We start from the raw sequence: 21,468 nt of genomic DNA on the forward strand, positions 1-21,468 counted from the left end.
CTGCAATAAAACTTTTTCACAGTTGGCTCTGAAAGTTTGCCGACACTTAAATGTGGTATACATGTACCTACAAAAAAATTCTCTGCTGAGACATCCAACAAGAATCATTACTAGCATATACAGTCATATGTCCTAACATTGGTCATCATACACAAGTAGGAATAATTTCAATGTTAACCTGTGTCTCCCCGTCTAAAAGCACCACATCAGTATCTGTCAATCTCATCTCCATTTCTTTCGTCCATTGATTACCCTTGGCTAACAATTCCTAAACAGCAACACAATATCATGATCAGTAAATAACCCAACCATAGTGATACTACAAGTTACAGGAATGCACAGATCTCGGCTCTTATTTTTGCAGAACCATAGACTGAAACAACTGTTTTAGTGGCGCCTCTTAACTTAAAAAATGTGAGTTCTTGCCAATTTTTTTTTAATTAACAAAAGATGTAATGCATTAGTCAGAATAGTAATATGTATTCATGAATGCTTTCTTCAAATAGGAATCTTCAGACAAAAAGTAATGATTACCAGACAAATCTAAGCACACAAAAAGCCTGTACATGCAGAATTTGTCAATCACCGAAACCACTGAATAAAAAGACTGCTAAAAGATGCATCTCTACAGTCTCGATCTGAAGAAAATGCTTGAAGAGAAAGCTGGCAAATGTCAGTAAGAACGTGAACACTGTTCAGTACATTGTTTCATTTTATGCTTCAGTACTTTTATGCTGACCTGTGAATATCATTTCATTTCAAATTGAGACCAAGTGTGACCGTTTACGAGAAGTGGTCACTTTGAGAAAGTTGACTGTACTTAAAAATAAATACCACACCTTAGTTTGCCTTAGTCTTTCCTGAGCGGGGACTTGAGTCTCTTGAGGTGTTCTCAGAGTGAAAGATGAAAGATGCTGTGGCACAATATAAAATATTTTAATTAACCTGTCAACAAGCCCACAATGAGTGATTGCTAATAATATACTTCTTCATTGTCACTGCACTTAAGTCACACAAAAAAAGTTCAGCTGCCCTCTCAGAGAGGAAGGAGAAAACACATACCTCCAGAAGGAAGTTTGTTCTTGCAGGAAACTGGCTGGCAGCTTGGACAGGCATTTTCCTCTGGTCTGGTGAAGTAAGCAGTGAAAATCAATTTGAGCCCAACAACTCAAATCTCTTACAGTTTATTTAATCATTGTTTGATGACCAGTTTAGTCTATGGTGAAACCTGTATCAAGGTGGCCAAACACAGTTTTTGCGCACGCTTTTGCTGATGCAATTCGCGTGTACAAGGATTGCTAAAATACAAACATGCTGTCAACAGAGCGATCATTTTATTTACTCAACACCCGCACTATCTGTGCTATTTTTCTCTGTAATTGAACGCAGTGAATTGATGGCTTTAGTCTTTTATTACGAAGATATGCTAAAAAAGGTAACGATTCAAAGAACCCTCTTTCCCCCTGATTTCAACTGTAGGAAGCGTTTAGCCCTTGATTGATGCTTACAATTTGACATTTCCAGAAAATACATATTCTCTCATTAGCTGAACATGGCGATGAGCACATGAAGCACTTGTACTTTAGGGCTTTCATTTACATTTTCTTTTCGTCCGTCATGATGGTAACCTGCGAACACCACCTATATTTGGCCACGTGCAGCGTGAAACAAAAGCCAGAAATCCCTCGCGTGTTCGCACTGCAGACCTTTTCACGCGAAAGCTTACGGCATTCACACTTTGCAATTAAGTACTTGGTCTGTTCAACGGAACCCAAACAAACCACAACACAAAGGGAGAAGAATGTGGTTCGGATGTGAGCAGCCATTTCTTTGGGGGGAGCGTTGCCTGACATCCCAAACAACGGCTGTGGAGGAGAATAAGCCATCCTCTGCAAAACAACAACGTGAAATGCCCAAGTTCTGTACATTTTGGAGTTTTATAAACCACAACTTACAGCTTATTCCAATAGACAGTACCTTTTACAAGGAATTGATTGTTGACATTACTAACATGTAATATTAAGTTTGAGCAGATTTTTTGACCAATCGGTGTACTGAGCAGATTACTTGGTAATTGAGAATTCAGAGGTAAAATTAAGTTTTAGTTTTTTTCTAACTAGGCATCATCCTAGGCATTGCCATCATCATTGCTTTAACACCCTAATGAAAAAGTGAAGAACTGACTGTAAAGGTAAAGTTTAGCATCAAAGCAGTCTGCTACAGTGCAGCTCAGATATATCCGAACCAAAATATACGCGTAATGCGCGTCAGCCCAATACGCGTATACGCGTATGGATATACGCACATACGCGTATACAGCATATACGCGTATGCCTGATTAGTATGTATGAGCTAACCTATTGTTTCTTCTTTTCTTATCAGGTCATTGTTGTTTTCAATGGCTTGACAGCTTGCCACAGAGTGAGAAAGAGTTTTCTTTATTTTGAATACGCGTATACAATATACGCGCGTATGCCTACAGACTAAGCAAAATGTTAGCTGAAACTAACATTTTGCAATTGGACACGACTGAAAATTAACTGACTGAATATTGATTAAAAGAGAGAGTATTTTGTCGTTAAATCAAAAATTTACTATTTTTTTTTTGTCAAATAGAACCGGGGATACACGCTTCAACAATCCCATCTTCATGGAGCAAACATCACAACCGAAAGATAATATCTTCTCGAAACAAAGTCTGAACACGGTCCAAGCAAGCGACTTGGAAACGTGTGCCGAAACACAACTTTTCCTCGAAGGAATTAAAAATAACAAAATGTGAGGGGCGCACCATGGAATCTTCGATAAACAATTCTTTTGTCAGGAAGAGAGTAATTTACTATTTGAATGAACGGTTTGTGTCAGATACCGGAGATATCACTTTCTCGACAAGGTCGGAACGCTTCAAACAATAAACATCTCGCAAGCGACTTGCCGACGCATGCCCAAACACAGAACTGTTACTTGAGGAAAAAATAACTAAACGTGAGCAGCGCGCCATAGAAACTTTGATAAACATTTCTTTGGCTAAAGAAAGAGCATTTTACCGTTTGAATGAACGATTTGTGTCAAATAGAACCGGAGATATCATTTTTTCGACAACGTCTTCGGAACGCTTCAGACAATGAACATCTCGCAATCGACTTGCCGACGAATGCCGAAACACAGAACTTTTCCTTGAAGAAAAAATAACTAAACATGAGCAGCGCGCCATAGAAACTTTGATAAACAATTATTTTGACTAAAGAAAGAGCATTTACTGTTTGAATGAACGGTTTGTGTCAAATATAACCGGAGATGTCATTTTTTCGACAAGGTCTTCGGAAAGCTTCAAACAGTAAACATCTCGCAAGCGACTTGCCGACGCATGGCTTAACACAGAACTTTTCCTTGAAGAAAAATATAATTAAACGTGAGCAGCGCCCCATAGAAACTTTGATAAACAATTATTTTGACTAAAGAAAGAGCATTTACTGTTTGAATGAACGGTTTGTGTCAAATATAACCGGAGATATCAGTTTTTCGACAAGGTCTTCGGAAAGCTTCAAACAGTAAACATCTCGCAAGCGACTTGCCGACGCATGGCTAAACACAGAACTTTTCCTTGAAGAAAAATATAATTAAACGTGAGCAGCGCCCCATAGAAACTTTGATAAACAATTGTTTGGCTAAAGAAAGAGCATTTTACTGTTTGAATGAACGATTTGTGTCAAATAGAACCGGAGATATCATTTTTTCGACAACGTCTTCGGAACGCTTCAGACAATGAACATCTCGCAATCGACTTGCCGACGAATGCCGAAACACAGAACTTTTCCTTGAAGAAAAAATAACTAAACATGAGCAGCGCGCCATAGAAACTTTGATAAACAATTATTTTGACTAAAGAAAGAGCATTTACTGTTTGAATGAACGGTTTGTGTCAAATATAACCGGAGATGTCATTTTTTCGACAAGGTCTTCGGAAAGCTTCAAACAGTAAACATCTCGCAAGCGACTTGCCGACGCATGGCTTAACACAGAACTTTTCCTTGAAGAAAAATATAATTAAACGTGAGCAGCGCCCCATAGAAACTTTGATAAACAATTATTTTGACTAAAGAAAGAGCATTTACTGTTTGAATGAACGGTTTGTGTCAAATATAACCGGAGATATCAGTTTTTCGACAAGGTCTTCGGAAAGCTTCAAACAGTAAACATCTCGCAAGCGACTTGCCGACGCATGGCTAAACACAGAACTTTTCCTTGAAGAAAAATATAATTAAACGTGAGCAGCGCCCCATAGAAACTTTGATAAACAATTGTTTGGCTAAAGAAAGAGCATTTTACTGTTTGAATGAACGGTTTGTGTCAAATATAACCGGAGATATCATTTTTTCGACAAGGTCTTCGGAAAGCTTCAAACAGTAAACATCTCGCAAGCGACTTGCCGACGCATGGCTAAACACAGAACTTTTCCTTGAAGAAAAATATAATTAAACGTGAGCAGCGCCCCATAGAAACTTTGATAAACATTTCTTTGGCTAAAGAAAGAGCATTTTACTGTTTGAATGAACGGTTTGTGTCAAATATAACCGGAGATATCATTTTTTCAACGAGGATCTTCAGACAATAAGCGCTTCGCAAACAACTTGCCGACGCGTGCCGAAACACACAACTTTTCCTTGAAGAAAAAATAACTAAACGTGAGCGGCGCATCATAGAAACTTTGATACACAATTTTTTTGTCAAGGAAAGAGTATTTTACCATTTGAATGCATGATCTGTGTCAAATATAACCGGAGATATCATTTTTTCGACTGGGATCTTCAGAACGCTAATTCAGACAATAAACATTTCGCAAACGACTTGCCGACACGTGCCGAAACACAGATCTTTACTTGTAAGAACATAAAGTTCACGTGTTAAAATAGGGAGTTCAAGCGACTGTATCAATTTTCTTCCCATTTTTAGTAGCTTAAGATCAAGTGTCGACAAACCGTAGTTTGTCGGTGAATTTGCGAAGTGATCGAAATATGATAGCTTTTATTGATCGGCATGACGTTTTAACAATATGCAAATTTCGCTTTGAAGCCATTTTCATTCTCAAGAAATATAATGTCCTTTGTTTGACTAACAATGCTTCACATAAAGAAACTTGTGGGAATGCATAACAAAGAGACATATACGCGCGTATATACGCGTATATATGCGCGTATATACGCGTATATGTGCGCGTATTGACATACGCGTATACGCAAAATACGCTCGTATGATACGCGTATACGTAGTTCGCTTATATCTGAGCTGCACTGTATTTGTCACTCGAGTCAAAAATCAATTGGCTGGACAACTTGAACATCAGGCTGCTTCTAACCATCTTAGAAATCTACTGCAGCTGAAGTTTCTACAACAGCACTGACAGTAATATGAATCAATTAATTACCTTTGCCTTGCCCCAAAATTGGTGAGTTCTTGGGCGATCTTCCAGGACTGGCCCCATTGGTCTAAGCAAGAAAAAGTGCAAAACATTGATCGTTAATTTTTAGTCCACGTAACCACTTCTCCCAGCAATTTGTGTTCAACTTTTCTGTACCTTTCAGATGATGATTAACAGAGATAACAGTTTTGAATCAATTATGTGCACAAATAACAATTGATACATGTATGCAGCTCTATAGGAGAGTAGGGTTGACACCAGGTTAGAGCATGGAAAAAAGTCAGGGGCCCGTTTCTTGAAGGTCCCGAAAAGTTTTCGCACCCAGAAAGCCATAGGAAAATCTCAAACCTTACGATTACAGAGCTGTTTTATTCACATATTCTTAATATGAACAGAGGTTCTCTTCAAACAAGGAGTTTCAGGCATATACACCTCTCAGTTTTTAGATACAGACTATCTTAAAATGGCTTTGTGGGCCCAAAAAGTTTCCGGGGCTTTTGAGAAACGGGCCCCAGAGCTGAGAGTAGTAAGGAAATGTTCTCCACAGAGCAAGAGCTTTCAGATGATCCAACAAATACACTGAGCTGGGAATTACTAAACAGAAGGCAAAAGGAAGACCCACTGAAACAAGGTGAGAGTGAGGTAGAATGAACAGAAAGGTTTGCATCCTACGTCACAACGCTGCACCTAATTATATAAACACTTGATAGCCTCCATTGGGCACAAAAAATACCCTTGGATATTTGTCCATGGACATTTTCTGTTCGCTTTGAGGAACAGGCGATGTCCAGAGAGAAAAATCAGACCATATTTTTGCACCAAAAGAATGCCAGGGGCAACGCTTGCCCCCAGGAACACATTTTTTGTAAAACTTGGCAAGTTTGGGGTCTCATATTTCTACGAGTTTGCAACAGATAAGATTCCTATGAAACTTTGCCTATTTTCCAAATTTGGCATAATGAATTGAGCAGTGAGGCTCATTTTTTGTCTGAAAGAAAATATCAGAAAAGTGTGACATCGGTAAAAAAAGTCCATTGTTTGACTATGTGTGTGTTGTATTTAACTGAGCTCTTAACACTAACCATATTTGGTGGCCTTCCATTATCAGGACCACTACAAAAGATATCAAACAAACAAATTCAGTTCACAATTACGCTGAAGTCAATACTCAGGAACATGCTGCACATAAAATAAACCAGGACTGTCGTTAGGGGTGTGATTTTATAATTATAATAAATAAAGTACATGAAAAGATGTTTTAAAAATTCTCTACAAAGATACATCATGATTGTTAAATACATGTGTTATCAAATGGTGCAGTAACAACCCAAGCTTGACCGATGAACATACATGTATAACAACCATAAGGACATGCTGCAGCTGTAACATTAGTTCAATCCACTGCAAGTTACTTGGAAACTTACATGTATCTTTGTGTAAAGGACTTATGAAGAGTCTGCTGGCAGCCCATTTTTTCTCCAAGGGTCACTTAGACGAATGTTTAGCCATTGTGAATGAAAAAGGGTGGTATGACCGTTTAGGCTGAAGTGTCTCGCCTCATAACCCCTGCTGAATTTCAAGAGAAAAACAGACTGCCAGCAGTCTAACTTACAAACAGCAAACTTGACCTTTAAAAATATGCTGCACTGAAGCACCTTGTCAGAAATTACCTCTCACCATAAGATTGACAAAAGCCAACTTCGTGTAAATAATGTACGATAGCTACACGTGATAATTGTTCCTGGTTGTTACCTAGGATTACCTTTTTACATCATTCTGTTTGTAATAACTTGTCTTACAGATTAACAGGTGAGAAATCAAATGTGACAGATTTTCTTGCTCTGCAAGCTTTTCCTTTCTTGACTCTAGAAAGTTATAGAATTCTAATGAATTATGCTACCTTACAATTAAAAATTCTTCATTTATCCACAAAAATGAGTTGTATTGCTACAGTACGTACTTCAAAAACTGCACTGCTATACAATACAAACTTTATTAATACTTAGAACAAAAAAGAAAAAATTACAAAGTAATCACTAAAACTACTAAATATAAAATATGATAAAAATTACAATAAGTTGAGAAGTTAAGTTTATTTCTTAATTTCCTTTTGAAAATAAAGCAGATGGATTAATTGATCAAAAGCACACGAAATTCTTGCGCATGCACAGATACCAACAATGCAGCCTGCTGCTCATAAGGCAAGACTGCTGCTCTTTGCTGTTAATTCTGTTAAACTGAGTTCAACTACAAAATTAAAATAATTATCATAATATACTATGCCTTGTTCAAATGTCAAAGGCAACTGTGCCAGTTGAATGGACGGCAAGGTTGACCTGAATACCAATGTATTGATTGTAACTGATTCAGACGTTGAACTTTACTTTGTTGATAACATCATTAGGTTTGACACATGTAAAGATTTGCGTTTGAACTGGGCAACCGGGCAATTTTTGTCACAGAAGTTGGCAATGCTTGGTATCATCATATAGTCTCACAATCACAGTCTCAGCTCTCTTAAAGCTGAAAAGTCAACAACACTTTAAATCTGTATGTTATCAAAGAACATTTCTACAAGCCTAGGCTGCTTTGGACCAGATATACAAAATGTAACTAAAACACAAGTTCTCACACACCACTGGGAGCCATGCCAAGCTGAACCATGCAGCCTGACCTTTACTAGCATAAGAACATAGCTGTCTTACAGTGACACAAAAAAATTGGCTAGAGAATAATTTCACTTCAAATTAATACGTCCTAAAAATAATTCATGGGTGGGTGGGTGGGTGGGGCATGTCACACAATGGCAGATGGCAAAACAAAAACTGAACCTTACACAAGCCACATGACTTGAAAACCACCTGCACACTTTTACTCAGACTCCCAGCCGTGCATGAGAAAAACGTTTTCCGCTTCTTTCGTTTGTCAGCCAGCTTAAAACCACCCTTGTTGAATACAACTTTCCCTGACTTACTTTTTCTTAGACTCTGATCCATTTCGACTAGCCCAGGCACTGTCAGTTCCAAAGTTGTAAGGATCTAAGGACTGGACAAGCATTAAAGGAGTTCCGATGGTTATCATTGGCAAATATTGATTCAGATAATTTAAACAAAGCCCAGAAGCTCATTAGCACAGTAATAATTAGCCTGCACTCTTTTTTCCAGAAACCATTTATAATAACTTAAAGGTACATGTACCTAGGGGTATTGCCATTCCCTCTAGAAGGAATGGGATGGTTGCAAAGTTGTCCATTAGCAAGATAACTATGCATATTCCTCGGCAGACAGACAGGTACTATGAGGGCAATACAGCAGCCACACAATGCTGACACATTGAATTACCAGTCCCACACAAAGTTTTGGTTCCACGAGATACAGGTAACATTTTGGAGACGTTTTGAGCAGTTTTACCCCCTCCTAGAGGAGTTCATAATCATAGCTTTATTTTATGTAATTTCGATCTTTTTTATTTATTTTATTTTTTGTGTATAAAACTGTTACTTGAGGTATAATGAGTCAAAAGCAATTAAAACTTTACCAAAAATGTTTCATAACTACACATAATAATTGCTCTATTGAAGATATTATTTAAAGGAGCTAAGTCACAACATTTTGAGTTATTTTGGCCACGCATAATAAATTATATTGCCTTTACATTGAAGGAAACCTTTAGTAGTTTACTAAAAAAAGAGAAACATTACAGACAATTACAGTAGACCTTAAAGGAAAAAGGAAGGTTAAGGCTGGAGAAGGTTAACACGGACTACAAACAATGAGGCCTTTGACTGGTAAAAGCAAAAAACGACACGACCCTGAAAACCAGCCACATGGGACTTTCTAATCAGTGACCAATGAATTGAATGCACCACTAAAATTCAACAGTGACACAAGAAGCACTAGAAAAGACAGCAACATTGACCCTTTTAGACTTTTTTTTTCATATGTAGAAATTGCATTTATTTTACAAAAGCTGTAAATGTCAGAAACTTGTTTGCTTTTCCAATGAACACGCTCCAAAAGAATAAACATTGTGTGAATATTCCAAAAAAAGTAACACATGGTTGGCCTGGTAACTAGAAACTCTCAAATTGCCCGTATTGGTGACCTTTGGCTTTTCATATGGCGCGACAGTCGCCTGACTGAACCCTCATGACTGGGTCGTCTCCACTGCAGGCAAGTGAGCGTCCAGGTCAGGGCTGTCAGGGTTGGTCTGGTCTGATCTATCAGAGCTAATCAACAGCATAGTAAAAATCTTCCTGGTTTTTTTTCACAAACTAGTGATCACTTGTCAGTGGCTTCAGTTAGCTACGGTTTTTCCGATTTTTCTTTCTCTCCATGGGAAAAGACACAAAAGGAATGGAGATGCACAAACACAAATCCGAAAAAAAAAAAAAAAAAAAACGGTAAAAAAAGATATAAGCCTAAATCAGACTGTTCTCTCAGTAAAGACAAGTTTAGTAGTTGGACTCCACAAATTCCAAAGCTCGTCATCTTTCTATCTCAGAGTTGTTACCTCTACCTAAGAGTAAATGAGGTGTCTCTTCCTCTACCATAGTCCAAAATGAACAAGAGTCTCATTTATTCAAGATCAACATTTATTGTACAACAGACAACAACATCTTTCTCTACACCAAAAATTGTAGTGTTGATGTGCCAAAGGAAGTTGTGATTCTTATTCTGGATTGAATTGCTCCAGTTGTTTTTAGGCTGTTTCCTTGCACTCTTTCTGAACCATTCTTATTTTTGAAAATAGAGTTCAAGTGAAGTCTTCAAAATAATTATATAAACTTGGAGCCGATAAAGACTGATACGTGCCTCAAAGCTTCGAAAGGAATCTACATACATGCATACTAATAGAAACGCAATCACGTGATAGTCACGTGATAATAAATGACATGAAACTGAGACGACGAATGTAAACATTGAAAAACTAATGATTGAACAACGAGCTGCGTTATTTTAGAGGGTTAGTACGCTACAAAGAAAAAAACCTGCTAGTGACAGCGACATATCACTTTATGCAAAAGAACGACAGCTGAATTTACTTCTCCTGGTTACGCAACATTGGTACACGCAAGGATGCAACCTACGACACCGCTATCCCCCATGGAAGGCCTCAACAATGAACTTGAAAAATTTAGGATAAACTTTTCCAGAAGTGCAAACCGTCACATAGCTCCTTTAAATTCAAATTAAATGTACTGCATATTTAGAGACCAAAAATATATACATGTAAATAAAAATTGCAAAACAATTACAGCTATACATACCATTCTTGGTTCTGTTGGAAAGATAGCAAATGGAAAAAAATCAGTTTAGACAAATGCGAATCTTAATACTACAACTTGCATTGTCAAGATGTTGAAACTCGATTATAGCATTTTGTTGGATATAAATTTGCCCATCACTGTACACCACTGGTGAAGCTGGGGTTCAATATACTCGGCATCTGTTTCATTTCATTTGACTAAAAGTTTTTTGTTGGTCACTCTAAACTTGTAAGATTGTGGGATTTTCCAAAAGAGCCATGTGACTCAGCTTGCCATTTAATTTCTTAGAAAAATTTAACGTAACTGAGCCACAGATGTCAATTTTTGCTAACTGACTCTGCACTGAGTTACAAACCTCTATGATTTTCTTCCCACTCCCTAGTGTCTATACCACTGTCCGTGGGACTGGAATCACCTCTCCGTCCAACACCAACATTCATCTATAGCTTGTTTCACCTAAAAGGCAAATGTATATCAACCAATACATAAATATTGAACAAATGAAACAATTATGGAGCATACTTTTTACATCAGATCATAAACAATGCTGAACGTATGTATTTTAAACAAGGCTTTTAGCTATAGATGTTACACAGGGCTGTCATTAAGTTTTCAGTCACCTGTAGCCTCATTTCTCCACAGCAGTGAACAACAGGCAATTTCACCCATGGCATCAAGGGAAAATCAAGCATACTCAGCAGTAACCATTTTTACCCTTAGTTAGTTGTAGTATTTTTAATCCTAGTCCTAGTTTTACACCTTAGTTTTAGTCTCATGTTTTTAGCTTTTATTACCTCTGTATTTCAGACATTTGATGTACATTTTACAGGGCTCGAAATTAACTTTTTCGTTCGGGAGCCAGCTGGCGACTAATGGAAAAATTTTTGTCGCCAGATCGTAAATTTTGGTCACCAACTTATTTTGTATATAACTTACACAAGAACTTGATTTTATACATTACTTTGCATGCAAAAAAAGTCACAATTGAAGAGTGAAAACAATTAGAAACAACACAAGTAACACTTAGTTATAAAGCTACTGTTGTTCTCAGGTGATATGTTTCTGCTCCTAAGGTGGTGGTTGTCTCCACAGTCATTTTAAATGAAGCAAAGCATAAAACGTTTTAAGTGCGGGGTTTTCATTGTGAGACAAACATGGGTCCTTGCGTATTTTCTCTTTGCTACTTCTTCGAAATGCCGTTCTTTATTTTGTACTTGCTTTCCTTGACGCCTTTCGCTCACATAATTCTTCAACTAATTGGTATCTGCTGCCATTTTCGCAGCAAATGAAAAGCACATGGCGTTGAAGTGCACCTGCGATCCCAGTTTTGGAAGAAGCCGCTGAAACTAATGGCGCGCAGTGAACGCAGTATCGATGTGTCGAAAAACATTCAATTTTTTCAATTATCGTGTAATATTCAGACATTATTTTACTGGGGACGGAAAGGTGAGTTGTATACTAGCTACCACATCCAATTGATTTCCTAATATAAAGATTTAAAAACAAAAGTTGTGTCGTGGTTTTCTTTAGTTATTGGACAAAATGCGAGTCGCCAACTGGCGACCAGTTCTGAAAATTTAGTCACCAGTGCTCAATTTTTGGTCGCATTGGCGACCAGTGAGTCGCAATCTCGAGCCCTGCTTTAGACTTTTTTTAGAGGACCCTCCTGAAAACCACCTCTAGGTGATTGGTGGCCTCCTCTTAGAATGTTAATTTATTATATTAGTATTATTATCATTATCATTATCATTATCATCATCATCATTATCATTATCATTATTATAGTAACAAGTGTTATGGGTTATGGCCCTTAATGACAGCCCTGTTATGTGTCTAAATAAATGATTGATTAATTAATTAATCGACTGACTGATTGATTGATTGATTGACTGTACTCAAGAGTTTGACATCTACTTCCAATACAGTACAATTATCTGTCTTTAAATACATATAAGCCCAGACTTGATTCAGAGCAATAGAAATGTTAGTTTTTTGCATGTGAATCTTGTACATGAGTGGGGAATAAATCCTAGTTGAGTCTCCACGCCCTAAGTAAAAGAGCTTCTATACTGCCATCGGGATGGATTTAGAGGGGCAAAGGAAACCCTTGTATTTGCGAAATTAAATGATCAACTATCGTTAGAGCACCATTAAACAATCAGGGGTTTATTTACTTTATTTATTTCCAGAACCTTCTATATTTCAAAAGGATTGGGGCAGGGGGTAGCTTGTTCTCTTCTACAATTCCTTTGGTCCCCTCTATCCGAGTTTTCTGGATCCGCCCCTGGGCATGATTGTGCAATCATGTGCACTCCTCTCCAAATGTAAATAAGCAAAAGATCCACAACACATTTACAATAACGTAGTTTAAACAAATGAGTATGTCATGCATCAAATGCCAATTAGATTTTTTTTCACTGTACATGGGAAATTCAAAATCTAGAAACTTCCCAAAAGTTTCCTTTATAAGGTATATTACTGCTGTGCCGGTGATTATAAATATGCGAATGACGTTATCGCAAATATACTTTTATCAGACAACACGACGATGCGATCCTAGCAACAGGTCAAGCAATTAGGTTATTGCACGAATGACAAGAATGCTAACACAAAATAAATAACCAGATGTGGGGTTGAAACACATTATCACTTGATGAACAAACTCAAAAAGACCCGTAGAGCTGAGAGAGTAATCTAAAAACAAAACAAAAAACAAAGAAATACCTATCAGCGAGTATCATATCACGATTTGATTAATTCCGCAAAGCGGCAGCGAGGAAAGTTGCAATCATACACAAGAGTTCGTTTACTTCATGAAAAATTTACTTTGAAATTATTGAGCTCATCTACATGATAAAACAGAAATCTATCCGATTATCGGCTGGAACAATCACAGCAATGATATTCTTTGGCTATCAACTTAAAAATTATAACGCGCTATTATATTGTGGACAATAAAAACTATCGATTCCGTGGTTGGTCGTGGTTGCATTCCAATCGGAGAAAATTTTCCCATAAAAATGGAAATACGGACTGACTCGAAATACTAATTATACTTTACAATTATTAGAAAAAAGTTCCTGTGGTTTTGAAAAGGGACCAATACTAGCCAAAATGGAATAAACTGAACTCTTCTGATGTAAACAACGATTAAATATAGACCCTATGTCCGCCCGGAAAGAAGAAGCATCGATCGGCAAGTTTATATCCTTGACCAAAAGAAAATAAAAAACCTTGAATGTAAATTTGAACCGGTAAGGTAGAATTACAAAACGGCATTTGCACAACCAATTCAAATCACAACGACAAAAGTATTTCACGTCAATATTTTATGCTACGCTAGTTTGGAGCTTCGAAACTTCGAAACATAGAACCTCTGTCAGCTTAAAATCCAATTTTCGAGTGAACACGGGTCGTTATACGACTACCAATTTCCCTAAAATATTAAGGTTAAGAATAAAATAATCTTTACTGAAAGCGGCCTCTTGTTTGCAGTGTTATGAAAACAACGTTCAACGAAGGTCCGAAGACGCAAATAGACAACCAAACAGCTTGGACCACCTTGTCACTTGCGTTTTGCATGGTTGACTCGCTTCGCTTGAGAAATCTATATCGCTGTCTGTTTGTACATAAACTTTTCGCTTACCTTGATGAAGTGACACTACCAAGCTATAGCACACAATATTTCCGTCGTGGATTTGAACGTTCTCGCGCTATTAATTTCTGCACATGACCACAGAATGACTGATATTTCTGCTCTCGAAAGTTCCGCCTTCAAGAGACCGTGACTTGCTCTCTATCAATGAATTTCCGGACCGCGCGCTTTTAATAGTCCACTTGGCGCGTGAAGACTGAGAAGCAAAAGTTGATGCCGGCCCTCCCGCAAATTCCTCTCAACACCGAAATTTTTTGCAAGCCAAACGTTAACAGAGTTATGTTTGTCACGACAAAAATACAACTATCCAAGGTTCACTCCACTGAACTTGTCACTTTGGTGTTTGCCAAAAAAACAAAAAGTATACGAACCTCGATCCCAGCCTACATTGTTTTACGAGGAAAAGGTGAGAGAAAGCCTGGTATCAAAATGAGCCTGCAATCACATCAGCTGTTGCTCAGTTACTCACATTGCCCAGGAATTGTGGGAGATTTCAAGATGGCGGCAACTTCGAGTATTTTCGCCAAGTCAATATTTTCGTCCACTTGATGGATCTGCTGTATTCTCTTCACGACACGCGCATAGATTGGCTTTTCTATTGTAATGGCTACGTTTTTCTTGTGAGATGACATCTGTATCGGGGTGCCATTGCTCATGCGGTGTAACAGAATCACCGTGATCTTGTCTTTGGGTTTCCTTGTAGTGGTGTTGGTCTCCGTTAACGTTTTTTTATTAACCCAGCTACAGTCTAAAGAACGGCTCAATCGAAAAGAAACCTTTTTCAAGGTAAGAAGTTTAGGTTTTTCCATATCGACTTACCTACAGAATACAGGGCCACTACAAATGAGCCGGCTCGTTTGACTCGTTTGCTTCTTTTAGTCCTTTGTTTCGAGAAAAGACTGGCTCATCACCCCGGGCCTCCTCTACTGCTGAGACAAACGCCCCAGGACTCATCCATTGCCGAGCCAAACGAGCCACTAAATATATAAACTTAGGACTTGATGCGCAAATAGACGATTCCTGTTGCAGAACCAAACAAGCTGCTAAATACTGTATATATACATCTTCAAAAGTGGCCCTGTACCGACAGTGCAGTTGCTTTTGTGGAGCAACTACAGAATTCAGGGCCACTTTTGAAGCACTAATATTTGAGTGGCTCAGCGGCTCGACGGATCGGTAGTTTGTCTTTGTGTTTAAAGATATCTTTTAGTAAGTGGCTCAGCAGCTTGTTGGCTCGCCAGTTGGTTGCAATGGTTAAAGAACAAGCAAGGTATATGTTTTTGTGGCTCGGCAGCTTGACGGTTCGCCAGTTGGTTTCATTGTTTCGTGAATTAGTAAGGTATATTTCTTAGTGGCTCGGCGGCTTGACAGCTCGACACTTGACTGCTGAGCCGCCAAGCCACTTGTGTAATACTTCTTTAGAAGTGGCCCTGTATTCTGTAGTTTAGCCGCTTTTGTAGGGGTCTACATGTTTATAGGGCATCCATCTTGTCACAAATGGCTCATGGGAATTCCCACATTTTTGTGGCACATACTCAAGGGAGGTGGGTGTGTGGGGTGGGGGCTGCAAGTAGACCCTCCAATGCCCCCCTCCCCTCAAACCATAGCAAGACTACATGTAGTAAGAGGTATATCCCACAGGTGGTTTCTCTTGCTTGGGATTTTGTATATCTGGAGAACCTGGCTTGTAACTCGCATCTTTGCTGCTTGCGTGAAACTCCAAACATTCCTGCTCACATGTCACTACATGTGGGAACATTGCTACTCCACCAGGATGGAGTGTTAGTTCATAACTTGCAGGTTACGTGCAGCATTTTCTCATATTGCCATATGAATTTAACAGTATGTATTTCTACTCCCGGGTAGTAAGTGACACCATAAGAGTGTGTCTTGCCCAAGAAGTCAATATAATTATATCAAATGCTGGCCAGATGTGAATCTAATCTTTCTCCAGAATCCAGTAAACTGACTCTTAGTGGTACACTGTGCCTTTTAATTTCACGTGCCTTGTTTGTTTATCACCTGGATATGATGTTGTCAATAGTAACAAAATTGTATGTAGCTTCTTGATCAACATTTTTGTTTGAGAGTTAAGCAGAAGTTTTTTGGTCTTACATGTATTACTTACAGGATCTTCTTGAGACAAAGGTGGACTTCAGACAACTTCCCACAGACTCTTCCGGCCAGTACAGAATACAAGTGAACTTCTTACCTTCAGCAATTCAGCCAGTGAAAGGCCAACATGATGTGACATTAGTTACTCATTGCACTTCCAACCATCTTCATTACCTCCTGGATCTCACAAAACACTGGAAAGGGCCAATATCATTAGGTGTGTTCTGTTGTTCTTTTGTTATCTACATGTACTACTTGAAGTCCCAATGTTTCATAATTGGCAGCAAGTTTCTCCTTGAAAATTTACATAACAGAATTTATGTTTGGAGGAAAATAAAATCTGACTCTAAGAGTATGCACAGATACTCATTTTTGGAGATGATCTCTAAGGCTAAGGCTACACATGCAAAAAGCTCTTTGCTTCTCTGAACAGCTTTTTTTTTTGGAACAAATATCAAATATGCACTATGTATGCCTATTTACCCATATGCCAAAATAGTGATTAGTGTTTCATATTATTTTGATCAATGATTTGGTTAACAACCTCTGACAAAATGGCCGGATATTAGCCAATTTTTTTTTTTATTCTTACTTTTTTACATGCTCCTAGACCTATATTGTATGATTATGTATCACAGCAAATGTGTACAACAAATAAATATAAGAGACTGCAAATCTTAAAAGAGTGTTTATTACCAGTAATAAACATTACACCTCAAACACTTCAAATCCAAAAATTGGGCCATTTTCATCCCATCCCGCTATTGTACACTCTCGCTGAGTATTACAAACACCAAACGATGGTGAAATAAGAGTTAACTGTAACCCCTTCTCACTTGTTTACTTGCAGCTGTGTTTGTGCCTGGTTATGATGTTGTTACAACCTACGCCACTCTTCTTGGCCTCAATCAGTGTGACCAGATGTTTAGGGATCGCGTGACAGTGCATTTGGTGTATCCACTGTCACATCCTCCTGCTGGAAATGTACTTGAGCATCAATTGAAACAAGCACTGAGTCACCTAGAAGCTAACTGTAACGAGTTTAAAACAAGACTCAACAACAATGACATTGCAGGAGAACACAACTGGAATTATGCCAATGTCAAAGTATCAGAAATCTAATTCTAAAACTGTTTTTTGATACCATGATTAATTGTAGTAGCATCAACTAATAAAGAGTGTTACAATAATCGGCATCAAAATCCATGTCTTAAGAAAGTGCTGGAAACCGTTTTGAGCTACTTTAAGTAATATAATTAATACTTAAAACTACAGAAAGTGTGAGGAAACCAAGGAGAAACTAAAAAGTTTCTTGTATGTAATTCAGCCTCCCATAAAATATTAAAATAAACTACAGAAGATGAATACAAGCTAGATTAGTAAGTTTATTCATACGACATCAAGCAGAAATTTGAGAGCAGCTATTGCAGCTTGACTTAATTACCCCGGGGGGGGGGGGGGGGGGGGCACTGCCATATATGGGCTATATAGGTTTGTGCTGCTATGAAGGGTATGGTTTTCAAGCAGTTTACTCTAGTATGGGGTATATAAACCAGAGCGTTTAGGTGTAGAATAGGGTATAATTTTTCACAACACTGACTAGTTGATTGAAAATTTTATCTAGACTAAGGAAACCAGGAATTGCCACTCAAAAATATAAAAAAATCAAATCAGCAAGTTTAAATTTATGCAAATCAGCCTCAACAGTGTTGATAGATAGGTGGATTTGGGGAGTTTACTCTAGTATAGGGTAGCAAAATTCAGCTGAACTAGCTCTGGTATAGGCTAAGGGTTCCAGGGTCCCAGCGGCACACCCCCACCCAGAAATTCCCAAAGTACCCCCCCCCCCCCCGGGTTAATTACCTGGCAGTAAAGGACACCACAAGATGCCCTGAAAATCCTTCACTGTTAAGGCAGTGTAAACTGCAAGAAGGCCAGACATTGTCCCCATCCTCCCAATGTTCTTTGACAGTTTCTTACTAGAACAAATCTTCCAACACTGAGAACATGTTTAATTTACTTCCTTTAAGGTACCTTACCCAAACAACATGTTAAGAAATGTGGGACGCTCTGGTGTGCCCCAAACAAACTACATATTTGTTGTTGATGTGGACATGATGTGTAATGGAAACCTGTATTCCAGCTTCCTTGGATTAGCACAGGGTCTCAACCTCTTTGCAAACAGTAATGGTAAGGAATTTATGATATTTTTCTTAGCTCTTATTTTTCAGGAACAACTTTGACCTGACATTTTGAGTAAGGAAAGTACAGTAACTGAAGCAAAGCTGTTTGGTTTTTATTTCAGATAAAAAAGTATTTGTTGTGCCTGCATTTGAAACTGTGCAAAAGCTATCACCTTCACTGTCAAAGAAAGAATTACTTGACCTCTGGAACTCTGGTACTGTGCAGCCATTTTACTATCAAGCATGTTGGAAGTGCCAAAAACATTTAGACTACGAGGCATGGAAAAGGTACATATCATAGCTATGAGTGTTATTTTTTTGTGGTCTACTCAGAGATGCTCTTAGGAGTGGCACTAAAAGTGCTGTAAGTAAGTTTGGGAATAAGAAATGTTGTGGGAACATGAGCTGCAGTCGAGTGTTTCCACAGCTTTCACCTCTGTCAAGCTCTCCCAATCTTTTGTATGTCGTGTCTTTATAAATCGACAGAAAGATCAGACAGAAAATGTTTTCTTTTTCCTTTGTTCACACTAACATTAACAAATTAATGTTGTGTCCAACAACTTGTGATGGCTCTGTGTTTCTGCTGAGTTTTAGAAGTACATGTAGGACTTTTAACACTGTCTCTCTTAATGCTAAATAATACTTCTGAGATGCACTGAATGGCACAACCACAGCCTGATGTTTGTGTCTTTATTCTTAAGGTCTTTGCTAAGAATTAAACCACCTTGAGTACAAAGTAATACTAAAGTTCTTGTTTCTTGCTTTTCCAGTTATCATTCCTCAGACAGTAGTAACTTACAGATAGCTTACAGTATAGACTGGCAGGATCCCTGGGAGCCATTTTACATTGCACCTAATCATGTTCCTCTGTATGACGAGAGATTCAAACAGGTAACTATGTACATTGTACTACCTAAGAAAGCAGTAAGTTCTAAGTAAAAAAGGCATTCACCGTTTGAAAGAATCAGTCTCAAGTGATGGAAAACTCCTCCATATTGTGATCTACGTTTCAGTTTGAAAATGTACAGAACATTTTGAAAATAGGTTGGTTTCTTGATTTTTAACATCACCAAGCACCAATTCCATCATTTTTTCTTTGTGTACAGACTACTGTTTGATATGTTTTAAACTGGCTTAGGTAGGAAAGATTCGAATTTCATCATACAGTCAAACCTTCGGTTGCAACCACCTCTCCTCAGCAACCAGTTTTCCAAAATACCAAAAGTTTTCCAGTCAAATCACTATATTTGGAACCTCTTGTAAGTGACCACCTCTCATAAGTGACTACAACCACTTTTAGAGCTAAAAGTTTGCAATTTTCTTTTGTTTTTAACCTCCCGTAAGCCACCACTTGAGAGATAATAGAGAGGAAATTGGATAAAAAGGAGTTCTCGCATTCCTGGATTGTATGAGAGGTGGAAATTTCTCAACGGAAAGAACTGGATTTTTTTCTTAAAATTGACTTTTTACATTCATGGATAAAACTTTGCATCGGTATGGGGTAAGTCTCTGCAGTTAACAAATTCTAATGAGGCAAAATTTTGGCCCAACATGGTCTAAGCTTTCATAAGCGACCACCTCCAGTAAACGACCACCTAGGCTTGACATTTTGGGTGGTCATTTACGGGAGGTTCGACTATAGTAGCACTTAAATAAAAAATATTGAGTGACTTGTTTAACGTTGGTATGTATTCCTCAGTTTACAACTTCATACAAACTCAAAACACTGTGAAGTTTCCTCAAGTGAAGAAAAGATCAACAAACTATGTACATAATAACTTTAATTTCAATCATGTTTTTGTTTTGTTTTTCCAGTATGGTTTTAATAGAATCAGTCAAGTCTGTGAGACTCACATTGCTGGCTATGACTTTGCGGTCCTCAGCAATGCTTTTCTTGTTCATCATGGTTTTAAAACAAAAGAAGGATTCCATTCTGCTAAGGATGAAGAAAATAACCGTAACCGAGGCATTTTTAGGACTTTTAAAAAGGAACTGAAGTTGAAGTATCCCCAGTCAACAAGACACTACTGAGACTGCTGAGAGAAACAAATATTGCCAAACAAAAATATTAAAGCATAGCTTGGCTTGTTAGTCTGCGTGAAAAGGTTAGCTACAGTGGATCAATGTCTATGGTGAAATTAATAGCGAAGCAATCTAGTAGTCCTTCTGAAGCAAAATTATGTGAAAGATGTTAGACGCAGAAGATTTGACAGGAGGGCTTAATGTTGAAGTGGCCTAATGAAACTCACTGTGAAAAATGCAATGGTTGGTGAGCAAGTGAGTAAATAAAATATTTATCACATACACAACAACGCACTGCAGTAAAGATACCTTACATGCAAGATCATCACATGACTGCAACTTAGGAAGTTACAAAGAAACACAGGCCTCACCCAGTCCCCAATTGGCTTGATGGATTAGTTAGTGGAGCATTGCACTGGTATTGCAGTGGTCATGGGTTCAAATCCCATTCAACTTGAATATATTCACCATTTACTGGTATGGAATACTTCCTCACAAACTGACCAGCTCCATACCATAGTTGGTAGAGCACTGCCTTGCTACTTTAGAGGTGACAGATTATGGGTTGGAATCCAGTTTAAGCATGAATGTTTTTTGCAGCTTTACTTTTGCAACTTACTGGGTTGCATTCACAACTGTACTGCAATGATCACTCATGAAGTATAACAATGATTGGTGTTTGACTATCCAACATGTACTTCAAACAACTTGTGTTGTCCAGATATTTATATTATTAAACCTACAAAATTCACTGTGATTTGTTCTTTTAACGCAATTTTCCCCTTTGACCATCCTCCCAAAGAGC

General features: G+C 38.1%; 2 protein-coding genes across 3 annotated transcripts in view; one reads left to right on the forward strand and one right to left on the reverse strand.

Moving 5' to 3' along the window:
- The window catches only part of LOC110041232 (epidermal growth factor receptor kinase substrate 8-like), a 35,721-nt gene extending 21,022 nt beyond the window's left edge, over positions 1-14,699 (reverse strand). The window contains exons 1-9 of one of the 2 annotated variants that reach the window (XM_089277986.1): positions 14,335-14,699; positions 11,044-11,144; positions 10,689-10,699; positions 8,394-8,464; positions 6,502-6,532; positions 5,426-5,486; positions 1,063-1,127; positions 840-914; positions 179-268 (exon numbers count right to left, since the gene is read on the reverse strand). In XM_089277986.1, coding sequence (XP_089134112.1) covers positions 179-268; positions 840-914; positions 1,063-1,127; positions 5,426-5,486; positions 6,502-6,532; positions 8,394-8,464; positions 10,689-10,699; positions 11,044-11,128 — 489 coding nt within the window. In that variant the 5' untranslated portion in view covers positions 11,129-11,144; positions 14,335-14,699. Of the gene's footprint in view, positions 1-178; positions 269-839; positions 915-1,062; positions 1,128-5,425; positions 5,487-6,501; positions 6,533-8,393; positions 8,516-10,688; positions 10,700-11,043; positions 11,145-14,334 lie in introns of those variants that run through there. The other variant, XM_089277988.1, reaches the window with a different exon arrangement.
- A 108-nt stretch (positions 14,700-14,807) lies between these two features.
- On the forward strand, positions 14,808-21,420 carry LOC110041254 (beta-1,4-glucuronyltransferase 1-like). The gene is made up of 7 exons (XM_020746537.2): positions 14,808-15,129; positions 16,474-16,675; positions 17,309-17,565; positions 18,489-18,648; positions 18,764-18,929; positions 19,412-19,532; positions 20,457-21,420. Exons 1-7 carry the CDS (start codon positions 14,998-15,000, stop codon positions 20,670-20,672), a joined length of 1,254 nt encoding a protein of 417 aa, XP_020602196.2. The 5' UTR covers positions 14,808-14,997; the 3' UTR covers positions 20,673-21,420.
- The last annotated feature ends 48 nt before the right edge of the window (positions 21,421-21,468 follow it).

This window comes from Orbicella faveolata, unplaced genomic scaffold, assembly GCF_042242905.1.
Source record: "Orbicella faveolata isolate gen_17 unplaced genomic scaffold, um_ofav_v1 contig_46, whole genome shotgun sequence".
Classification (NCBI taxonomy): Eukaryota; Metazoa; Cnidaria; class Anthozoa; order Scleractinia; family Merulinidae; genus Orbicella; species Orbicella faveolata.

What these genes read in the sequence shown, in the direction of transcription:
- LOC110041254 (XM_020746537.2), top strand. Translation starts at nt 14,998, where the DNA reads ATGCGGTGTAACAGAATCACCGTGATCTTGTCTTTGGGTTTCCTTGTA. An exon ending in GAAAAGAAACCTTTTTCAAG is followed by an intron (nt 15,130 to 16,473) that starts GTAAGAAGTTTA and finishes TATTACTTACAG; the next exon opens with GATCTTCTTGAGACAAAGGT. An exon ending in GAAAGGGCCAATATCATTAG is followed by an intron (nt 16,676 to 17,308) that starts GTGTGTTCTGTT and finishes GTTTACTTGCAG; the next exon opens with CTGTGTTTGTGCCTGGTTAT.